Genomic DNA, 12,099 nt, shown 5'->3' on the forward strand with positions numbered 1-12,099 from the left:
CATCCCATGAGGCTTTGCTCTGGCAGGCCATAGGTGTATTTTTGAGGTGGCTAGAAGAGGGCTTCACTGGAGTGTATGGGTTTCAGGAGGTTCTGGTGAGAGTGCATACAGCCAGAGCACAATGCATTGAACAGTGTATCTCACAATGCAATGTGCTCAACCTGAACTTCGGCAAAAGTGATAAAGCGTGATTTTAATCTTTTTCTGGACTCATTACTTCAACAGACTGCCAAAAGTTAAGACACTGGCTACATTTACAAGCACCCTTATAATGTGATTAAGGCAGTACTGCAATGAAGTTGGAGCTCATGAAAACAGAACGCTGCGATTATGAAAATGTGATTATGATTATAATTAGAGTAACTATAAAATCACGGTAAAATGTCTTCCTCTCATTATTACTGTGTACACTACCAAAAATTAAGGGTCAGTCCAATTTTTTTGTTTTCACAAGCATATTAGAATGATTTCTTTAGGATCATGTGACACTGAAGACTAAAGTAATGACTGCTCAAAATTCAACTTTACTATCACTGGAATAAATTACAATTTAAAATACACTGCCCGGCCATAAAAAAAAGTCACTGTTTGGAAATATGCAAATGCTTAAGAGTCTACGAATGGATCATTATTGCAGTGATTATTATGTTTCAAGCATGCTATATGTTTGGCAACTGTTCTTCTAACTCTAATTGAACCCTAACCCGAATTGTTTTTTCATTTCTTAAACAACCATGTAGGAAGACACATCATGGCCATATTCCATGATGACAATGTCAAGATTCATCAGGCTCAAATTGTGAAAGAATGGTGAATTGGCACCTCTGAGTCTAGAACTTTAATTCATTGAAAGTCTTTGGAATGTGCTGGAGTAGACTTTATGGATTGCTTGACTCTTGCATTTTCAATACAAGATCTTGACCAAAAATTGATGCAGCTCTTAATGGAAATATCATCACAACATTTATTTCCATGAAAAGAACATAAAAAAAGAAGAAGTTTCAAACAGAGAGAGAGTGCAGTCCTAAGGTCTATATGCCACCTGACCCTAAAGCAGGGTAAAACAGCAGTCTGGCACTTATTTTAACAGCTGCAAGGGATTTCCATTGTAAAATCAGCTGACTTGATGAAAGCAGCGCTTGTAGCCTGCAGTGGGCTTCTCTCTGTAAGCCATTATGTTATTGGAGGGGCAGATTAAAGGCAGTTATGTCCTTGACAGCCAGCTTCACATTCATCAAAAGCAGAAACTTAAACTGGAGATTCTGGGAGTTGGCAGTCCGCAGCCCGGCATATGGATGCCAGACCGTTATCTGCACCCTCTCTCTCTCTCTCCCTCACACACATCTGTCCTGGACCTGAGCCAGTGTAGAGATTGGTTCTTTGGAGCATGGTGGTCCAGTCCTAATATTGAAACCACCTTCAAAAGCCCTAAACAGTCTTAAACAACAACAATCGAGCACTTAAACATTCTCATAATCATGAAAGATGTAGGTAGGGAACTAAGATATCACATGTTTCTGTTCAGTTCTGAGCACAAACATTTGGATTAGTTCAAGGGATTCACCAATGTGATACAATTACTATTTATATTTTGAAGCCAATATTAGATATCAATCTACATTATGTGAGATTGATCACAAAAAGCACCCCTCAATAGTCTGCTACATGCTTTTAATAACACCAAAAATCATGTACATTAGAAAAAGGCTTTTAATTTTAAAACAGGCACAGCTGCAGAAATCTTATCCCACAATCATTTAAAAAACACATTTAGGCCTACTAGTAACCATTGAATTAAAAAATATATATATGCATGCCTATGGCCAACTTTCTTTATTTAAGGATGAATAAAGAAACAAAATGTATACGTGCATATGCTTTTAAAAGAATCTTACAGGCTCTGTGTAAACATTTACTTTTTGTATTTGACAATAGGTATGCCATCTAGAAATGATACAGATTAACTTATCGGACCGATGCAATAACATTCAAAAGTCTCATTTATCGGCCGATATCAATATGGCTGTCGATATATTTGGCATCCTTAATTTGTTCAATTGGCAGGCACTTTTATTCAAAGCAACTTAAGGTGCATTTAAGACAGAAACGTAGCAGTTCAGAGTAAAAACAGGCTAATCAAAGTTACACAAAAAAGGAAAATGGCCAGAATGTCTCAGAACAGGTGCTTTAAGGGTTTTATACTTACCACCCCTGTACGGCTTCCAGGTGTAGAATTTCCCCCGGAAAGGAACGCTGTCGAAGTCCGAGCACTGAATCTCCCGAAAATCCTGAGATCCAACTGGGCATTCCTAACCCACACACAAATCAGTCAGTCTGAGGATCTTATGGAGCATGGCAACAGTGAACCATTTTCTTCTATTGGCGTACGTCTACATCATTTAGAGCAGGGGTGTCCAATCCTGCTCATGGAGGTCCAACGTCCAGCAGACTTTAGCTCCAACCTGCTCCAACACACTTGCCTAGAAGTTTCTGGTCAGTCTCAAGACCTTGATTAGCTGGTTTCAGGTGTGTCTCATAAGGGTTGGAGCTAAACTCTGCAGGACAGTGGCCCTCCAGGAGCAGGATTGGGCACCCATGATTTAGAGGTTGTCCAATGCACCCCAAAATTTGTCAGAGCTTCAGTCTTATCAACTAATTTAGATGAATTTAGAGGAACAGAATCCATTCACAAACAAGCCAAAGATCTTTACAAGTGGGATAGGAGTAAATTTGTAAGAAATGTTCCTTTCTAACAGACACACAAAAATGGAGTCACAGTGACAATGTGGCTTTCAAACTCACATCAATGTTGCATGATCTGAAGCGCTTCCTTTCTCCCAGACAATATTTCCCTCCAACCGTTGGCCTGCATCCACACAAGGACAAGCATCAGACACATCTGAGTACAATTTCAATGTAACTCCCAATTACACAATATATTCTGCTCAAGTTCATTTCAGCCAGACATCTTCTGTCTTTCTGTCAATCTGTTAGTTTTTACGATTTTTCCTGGCATGTCGTCAGACTAGGTTCATTGAGTACAACGGGCTGAGAGTAAGAACATTATGAATCATCGAATCACTCGTAAACACTATCGTTCCAAAGTTTGAGGTTGGTAAGATTACTTAATGTTTCTGAAAGAAGCTCTTATGCCCAGCAAGGCTGCATTTATTTGATTAAATATACAGTTTTAAAACAGTAATATTAAGAAATATTATTACAATAAAAGGTTACACTTTATTTTAAGGTGTCATTGTTACAGTGTAATTATATATTTAAGTACTGAGTAATATTAAGCAACTACATGTACTTACTATAGGGTTAGGGTAGGATTAGGGTTTGGTTGAGGGTTAGTTGCATGTAATTATGCATAATTTACTGTTATTACTACGGTAAGTACATGTAACATATGTAACAAGGACACTGTAAAATAAAGTGTTACCCAATAAAAAATAACAGTTTGAAATATTATTATAATTCAAAATAACTGCTTTAGTATGTTTTAAAATGTAATTTATTTTTGTGATAGCAAAGCTGAATCATTCTAAAATGCTGATTTGCTGCTTAAGAAACATTTCTTGCTTAAATTTTTTAAGGATTCTTTGATAAACAAAGAAAAAAAATTAAAGCATTTATTTGGAATAGAAATCTTTTGTAACATTATAAATGTCTTCACTGTCACTTTAGATCAATTTTTTTGCATCCTTGCTGAATAAAAGTTATATTACTCACCTTGGGCTGTCACAATGGCGAATAGAGGATGAGACTCCGCCCCCACAGGTGCGACTACACTCCTCCCATGGAGACCAGTGGCCCCACCCACCATCTACACCCTCTGGACGTGTTCCATACGGCACACACACTCTTTTGTAGCACCACTAATGAGAAAATATCATTAATCAACATTAAATATGCAATATGTGACGACCAAAAACAATTGCCAATATATGGTGTACATTTATATTATATAATATCATATAAAATCATTTCATTTCAAAACATGATCTACCCATCAAGCCAAAAAAGGTTCCTGAGCCTTGATATATCTGTGCTCTGATATTCCTCCCAGAATTCCCTGTCCTTACCCCTTTTTCGATGGTGCTGGTCTGGCAGATGGTGCCCTCGGCTGCTGGGATACTACTGGTGATGCAGCGATTCCCTTTACTCATGCACCAAAGCTCACTGCACACTTCCTGAACACACACACAAGCCACTAAACAACATTTCAGACAATGTGGGGAAAACAGACATTAAGAAAGACTCAAGAGGCTGAAGAACTGTGTGGAAAGAGTAGAAGTAGGACATTCCTGCACCAAACAACGTCCTCCTACGTGGCTATTTGGTTGCTAAGGTGCTCTGAGTGTTGCTAGGGTAATTGCCCTTATATACTATGGTACTGAATGTTTATTACTGTACATGATACTTTAAATAATATTACAGTACTTCCATGGTATATGTCCAATAACACTTTTGTCCAAAAATTTTTTTTTTTGGTTTCTGCCAAATCTCATAATGTAGATCAGTTGTAAGCCGCACAGATCTAGTCGATAACTTCCTGCTTTACATAGTTACAGTGAGAGCTAACTAGTGTGTGTACTCCTCCTCCAGATGTTCAGTTTCCTGCACTGGCATCCCATAAAGCAGTCAATACCTAAAGCTGGACTCAACATGAGCAGATATAGTTCACTTTACAGACTGAGCTCCACTGTGTGTCTGTGGAGGTGTAAAGGTCAACCATGGCTGGCAGAGAATAGAGCCACAAACCAAAAAATAGCAAATTTTTGACCAACATGTGGTTTTGGACAAAAGTGGCAGAATGCCAGCGGTCTGAAGTCTTGGGGGGAGCAAAAAGATGGAATGTTACAGCCAGCGAAAGGTAGAACTGCCATCTGGTGCAGATTTACAGAGAGAAAGAGGGAGGGATGGAGAGAGTGTGCTAAATGATTTACTGTGGGGATGTAAAGGCAAGACAATTCATGTGTCCAAAGACGACACTTCAGCATAGATGTCTTACTGTAAGATAGTTATATACTTCTAAATTATATCTCTTTCAATATGTAATATGTAATATGTAATATATATATATATATATATATATATATATATATATATATATATATATATATATATATGTAAACAACTACTGAACAAGTTCACCCAAAAATGAAAAGAAATATTTTAGGGAAAAATGGCCTAAATTTTTGTCTGTTCCTCACAAAAAACAAAAAAAAAAAGATCAAATACCTTTAGAATACATTAAATATTGCACATGGGTCATATCAACCATCTAAATTTTAATGGTTACTCTGACATTCCAAGGTACTCTAAACTAAAGAATAGCATGGTGGTGCTTTCATGGTATATGTCCAAAAAACATAACACTACCATGATATTTTTTTTGTTTTTTGTTACTGACACAATAAACGTCTCTAATGTCTATGGCACAATGCTGTTCTTGTATGGTGATATACACTATTGTTCAATAGTTTTAGAGGCAGTTAGATTTTTTTTTAAGTTTTTGAAAGAAGTCTCTTATGCTCATCAAAGCTATAACTATAAACGTGAAATTTATAACAGTTTAAAAAATTGTTTTAAATACTTTTGATCAATAGAAAGTTCAATCTTACTGACCCCAAACTTTTGAATGATAGTGTAGATCAGAAAAAAACATGGTATTACCATGGTCCCATAGTCAAAAATCATGCTGATCTGCATTTTTAATAGATGATGATGATGATGTTGATGATGATGACGGAATTTTCTTTCTTGGGTGAAGAGCTGTTGTCAATTACACTGAGTGATGCAAGTACCCCGTATTTACACTGACGAGACTTCACTCCATACTGGAAGCGGCACTGCTCGTCTGCATCATATGCTTGGCCAGGGGCTGTGGTGGGGTAAACAAATTCCTGTTTGGGGGGAACATTGTTCAGGCAGGAACCCATGCCAGAGCTAAGAAACAATCAGAAAGAAAACAGAACGGGTGTGTCAGGAGTGATGGAAGTCTAAAGGCTAGTTCATACTGCCCTGATGCCAACAAACACTGAGCCAACAAAACTCAAAACTGTTGGAATTCAGGGCCAGATTTACTAAATGGCAAATTAGCACGAGAGCGCAGATGAGATTGGAAAGTTCTGCACGTGACCTCCTTACAACACACAAATGAAAGAATACAGATGTAGCCGGATCATTTCCATAATGATCAATGCAATCTACCAAGAGCAGCACAAAGTAGTGTTTGGTTTAAGACATGCTTTTTTGCCATTAAATAATGGTGCAAATACCAGTACATTGACTAGTGCAAACCTTATATTAAATCACCTTGCATGATTCATTTAAATAATCTCCTCCCATAATTGTGTCCACTCTTTTTCAGCGCTAATTTTTCACTGCGTCTTTAGTAAATCCTGACAGTAGTTTTTTTTAGCGCCAAAAGGGGGTTTGCGCTGGTGCAAGCTGTTAGTAAATCTAGCCTTTAGTGTGTCAACTGTTTACATTTGTTGTGGCAGAGTGAATCAGCTTTAATGGTTAAGGAACCTGTTTTAATCACTATTGTAAGGCATTTACCCAATGTGACACTAATTCTTTCCCATTTGAATATATTTTAAAGATTTATTCATTCATGTAATGGCAAAGCCATTTCTCCAGCTTTTTTAGTGTCAAATTGTCAAATATACTGATTTGATGCTCAAGTAACATTTCTTATTATCAATGTTGTAAACAGTTGCTTCTTAATATTGTTGTGGAAACTGTAATATATTTTTATTCAGCATTCTTTGATGAATAGAAAGCTCAAAAGAAAAATTGAAAAATAAATCTTTTTTAACATCACAAGTTTTTACTGTCACTTTTAATCAATTTAATGCATCTTTGCAGAATAAAAGTATTAATTTATTAAAGAAAAAACATCTGGGTGAGATGCATGATTGTGTCTGAAGCATGTGTGAGATCACTCCAATCTCGCTGGTGAAACGTCATCCCGTGACGCATGACGGCATACTGCGGAAGCAATAAAGGATACACGGACCAAACATTGTCAGCTTCTAATTGGCTGAAGTAACTCACTCTCAGGCATGCAGGAATTATGGCAAAGTGACGCAGCGTTTCATCCCCTTCTCAGGGAACCAGGCTTATAGTCGTGACAGAGACATTACCTTTCGATTGGTCAGTGTTATGCCACTAGGCAGAGCAGTGGATGTAACAATCAAACGCCCTAAATGGGCAAAGCAAGTTAAGCTTCTCTTGGTCAGCCATTTGGAAAGGAGGAGGGCAAAAGACCTGCAGAACAATAGAGCGTGCTACATTGGTAGGCTTTTAAGAAAAGCTTTTACCATGCCGGGAGCAAACTCTAGGCAGGAGGCGACAGACAGGGCCTGCAGATCTCCTACCCTCTTCAGAGATGTAATAGCTAGTAAGAAAGCTGTCTTGAGAGTAAGGCATTTCTCGGAGATTGACTCAATAGGCTCAAAGGGTGCCAAAGACAACCCTTCGGATTAATTAATCTCCCACGGAGAGCCGTTCAGGAGACATCAGGTCCTAGAACCATACTCATGCCAGCCAAAACTGGCTACTAGTAGTAGAAAAACCCAGTCCTGGTGAACCCTCTCTAGTACTCCCAAGAGCAAAGCAATCGGGGGAAACGCATACAGATGTAGCCTCAGCCCTGTCCAAACCATGGCATCCAACCCCAACAGAGCTGGATGCGTGAGGGAGAACCAGAGCGGACAGTGCGTCATATCTCCTCTGATGTGAAAAAGTCCACATCCGCCTAGCCGAACCTCCTCCAAATGACCACCCCAGGCCTGTGAGGGAAGTGTCTGTTGTAAGCATTTTGCAACGACAAGGCACCCCCAGCACGGGACCCTGGGCCAAGAACCAAGGCTTCTTCCACATCACTAGGGTACGAAGGCATCTGTGTGTAACCCTGATGATGCGAAATGGGTTGCCCCTCAGGGAAAACCCCTTGGTCTTGAGCCACCACTGCAATGTACAGAAGGCCAAAAGGAATCACATTGGATGCAGCCATGAGTCCCAACATTCTTTTACACTGTTTTACAGTGACGGCTTGGCCCACCCTGATCTTGCCTACAGCTGAGAGAATCGACTTGATCAACTTGAGAGTGAGTAAATGATGACAGAATTGAAATGTTTGGGCATACTATGCCTTTAAAGGCAGACGTTCACAGTGAACACTGTCAGGTCCCTCTAGAGCTGACTATGATGCTCCACTCCCAAGCAGACCACACAGATCCCCTCACATAATATAATGCAGGCAGGGAGACACACACAGTCTAACTGCTGCTTATTCACCATACTAGTTTCCTACAGGACAAACAACACCAAAAAGACAGACAGATTCACACAGCGCTCTCAAGGCACCGAAGCTGATGATGTTTGGTCCGGGTATCCTTTATAGCTTCTGTGGAACGCCGTCTTTCTTCACGGAATGAATGAGATTGGAGTGATTTCACACATGGTTCAGACGCAATCATGCAGAACCGTTCCCATAGCGTCAACATTCTGATGCAGCGTTGAATTTCTTCGAAAGGGAATGGTTTAACGGTAATGTATATAAATAAATACACTATTCAAAATTAAATTAAATAAAATTTGATTAAATATAATAAAGATTCACTAAAATCTGAAATATGTGCACTAGCTGTCAGCAGATTTCAGACACATCCCAATAATTTTATAATCGACAAATAATCTACAAATCAGCCTGTTTATTTGTCTATCATTAATTATAACAAATGGCTCTTATACAACATTATAGGCTGAGTTTACGTTTGAGTTAAAAAATAATTTATATTCATAATGAAATCCTTTGGAAATGTATGATACTGAAATCCAATGTTGATATAGTCAATATTTCACACTAAATACAGTACACTTCAGTGTAAACACAGATATCAGACTCAGGCAGCAGACGCACTCAAGGAAGTTGGTGATGTAATCGCGGCTGCAGGCAGACCAGACGAAGGGGTTAGTCTTCATGGTGATGTGGGCAGCCATAAGTTTAGCGGTCTCCTGACTGCGCACCCCACATGCATTGCCAACACCATCATGATTCATCCCAAACCTGAAAGAGAGAGATGAATGATTTTATGGAAGCATAAATATAGAATCCATTGGTCCAGGTTACAGAATGTGAACACACACACAAACCCATCAGCACCTCACACAACTTATGTAATCCTACACACAGTCAAACATATGCCCCCTTGTCTAGACAGCCCCAGTGCGCAGCGTCATATGGCCGTCAGTTCAAAGGTACCTGGACGAACCATTAGGACCAGACCACTAATGACTTCACCACCTATGAAAACAGCTCTGCGGTCCGTTATCGTAGCCAAGGCAACAGAGTACTGGGTGACCCAGCACAAACAGCTCAGATCCGAACAATGATAGCAAAAAAAATACTTTTCAACTACCAAAACAGCAGAAATGACAACAAAATTTCCTTTCATGGAAGTATTTCTGAAGGTTTGAGGAATGATATGTGCAGGCAGTGGCGCGATATCAGCCAGGCGTGCCCATAAATCCATATGCATGATTAAGCTGCAGAAAGTGAATGGAATGCTGGGCCACCAAGTAAAACAATACTTCAACGTCTTGGAGCGCAAGAAACCACAAACGAAAAGCCCAAAGTAAGCCGCCTGGAGCATCAGAGTCTGTCGTCACTTGCTCCACTAACAAGATATAAATATTGCAAGACTGAGAGAAAATATTAGTGCAGTTGTTGTTAATGTGCATTATTCATATTTAAACACCTCAAGTGGCTTTATAGTTTATCCTTGAATTTAACTCAAGTTTGTTTTGGGAGGCCAAATGTCAAGGGTCAGAGTTGAAAGGGGTGTGCCAATGACATAAGTAGGTAAAACTGGAATTTCAGAGCGCTGATGTATTGCTGACCTATAGTAGAGCTTCAATAGGTGCTGAGGGAACAATGAAGATTTTGGAATATGTACTGACATCATTTAGACACAGTTTTTGAAAACAGGTACATCAGGGATTCCCAAACTTTTTTTGTCAGCCAAACTCCTTTGAGCTAAAATACGCATTTGCCTCCAGATTTTAAGTTAAGTATATTTCACAAATTTGCAGGTTCACAGTTCTCTGATGTTGGTTAATGGTCACAAAGAAATACATTTATTTTGATTGTTTTTATTTTAAATTTTCGTGTTTATTTTCATTTTAAATTTTTATTATTTAATTAATTATTAGCTTTTCATCAACTCACAAACCCCTTGCCGTTCCCTCAAGATCCCACAGTTTAGGAAACCCTGAGCTACACAAATAAAAAAATGTAAGAACAATTTAAAGTCATTTTGACAATGTAGGAAATAATGTAGCAATTTATGTAGCAGCATAAAGATACAAAAACAAAGACATTTGCTTGATTTCACCTTACTGAAACCGAACCTTGACTCAAAGCAAACAGCATCAACCAAACAGCATCATCAAAAGACATGGAAGAACAGAGGAACACAAGACACTGTAGGAGCATTTGGAGGTTTAGGAAAATACTCACGTGTGTCCAATCTCGTGTGCAATGGTGAAAGCAGTGGCCAGACCAATGTCTTCATTGATGCTGCAGCTTCTCTCTGGCTCACACATACCGCCAACAGGTGCCAGACCTGATACAGACACGTGTGTGCACATGGGCACAGTGACATGGACACACACACGCACACACACATACATATATGCTACAATACTATCCACCTTATTTTTAATGTAAGAGCAGGTGCGGCCATTTTTATTTATTTTTTTGAACTTTTAGCTCCACAAAAACAGTTTGTTGTGCTGATTGATATTGTAAACTTGTTTTTGTTATCATATTATTTTAATTTATCATCACAATCATAAACACATTGGTTTTTTGCACAATAGTTTTACAATTTACTGCACTTTGTCATTCTTCAAGTTGTTTACCTATAGCGGCTAATGAATCTGAAGTCTCACACATTCACAGGGAATAGCTTACTTCTGAGTTGAAAAATAAGATGGATATGCAAATACATATATGCAAATACTATACAAGCCCCACTACAGTACTACACATTAGTTAATTAATTAGTGTCTACAAACTAATCAAAAGTAAAAACTATATAGTACCAATAAACCTTCGATTAGCTATGTTATGAACAGAGAAGAAGTGAGAATTTGATAAACAAATATTTCATATATGTTGACAGATAAGGCGATGGATGGACGGATGGCTTACCAAGTGTTCCACAGGGTTTGTTCTTGTAGATGCAGATGTCATACCTGAAAACATACCACAGAAACATGTCTGATATTTTGTTGGGGTGAATGAACCTCTTGGGTTTCCACAGAACAAACACAAACTCAGATAACAGAGCTGTGAGACAGTTCACAGACTGGACACTCTTCTGATAAGAGAGTGAAGACAATGAAAGGAAACGTTTGATGCATCCAGCAGACATACCCTCTGATACAAGCCTCCAATATAAAGACTCAACACTTGTCTTTCTCTCTGTCTATCTCCTTCACTCTCACTCTCTATTTCATACTCATACTTCACACATACCTCACACACTCAGCTTTCAGGCGCAGGAATTCAACCCAACTCCTCGTTGTGTGGATTAAAGCTATAGCATGATTTACCATAAATCGCTAGTTCTTCCAAACACACATTTCAAGTACTTTAAAGCCATTTTAAAATTATGACCTGTTGCCTTTAGAACCAACGGAGTGCTACAAAACGTTAGGCAGGTGTTATAGTGTGCATGCGTTTAAAAAAAGTATACATTTAAACAAAAGCATATACTGACATAGGCCTATTTCACTCTTTTGACAGCGACAGAGACCTAAAGTTTGACTAACACAACACCACAAACAGAGCTAGAAACATCCGTATGCTAACCTGGTGATGAGGACTGCTGTATCATGGTGTGCGATTCCATTGTCAGGGATGGCATTCCCATGACCGTTCCGGTGCAGGATGGACTTTTGCCACTTGCAGAAACTGTCTAAAGACTTCCCTGCATGATGGTTAACCTCTAATGTGGGCTGGAAAGAGAAAAATTAGGATCAGAAAGATTTGAAAAAGGCCAGGTTCATTGCATGTAC

General features: G+C 38.9%; 1 protein-coding gene across 1 annotated transcript in view; it reads right to left on the reverse strand.

Moving 5' to 3' along the window:
* The window catches only part of adamts10 (ADAM metallopeptidase with thrombospondin type 1 motif, 10), a 56,468-nt gene that overhangs the window by 22,633 nt on the left and 21,736 nt on the right, over window positions 1-12,099 (reverse strand). Inside the window, exons 7-15 of the mRNA XM_079896081.1 lie at window positions 11,894-12,039; window positions 11,231-11,274; window positions 10,535-10,640; window positions 8,936-9,082; window positions 5,811-5,952; window positions 4,086-4,193; window positions 3,733-3,878; window positions 2,803-2,866; window positions 2,207-2,309 (exon numbers count right to left, since the gene is read on the reverse strand). Of these exons, the coding sequence (XP_079752207.1) occupies window positions 2,207-2,309; window positions 2,803-2,866; window positions 3,733-3,878; window positions 4,086-4,193; window positions 5,811-5,952; window positions 8,936-9,082; window positions 10,535-10,640; window positions 11,231-11,274; window positions 11,894-12,039 (1,006 nt within the window). The remainder of the gene's footprint in view (window positions 1-2,206; window positions 2,310-2,802; window positions 2,867-3,732; window positions 3,879-4,085; window positions 4,194-5,810; window positions 5,953-8,935; window positions 9,083-10,534; window positions 10,641-11,230; window positions 11,275-11,893; window positions 12,040-12,099) is intronic.

The sequence above is a fragment of the Squalius cephalus genome, assembly GCF_949319135.1.
Source record: "Squalius cephalus genome assembly, chromosome: 16".
Taxonomy (NCBI): Eukaryota; Metazoa; Chordata; class Actinopteri; order Cypriniformes; family Leuciscidae; genus Squalius; species Squalius cephalus.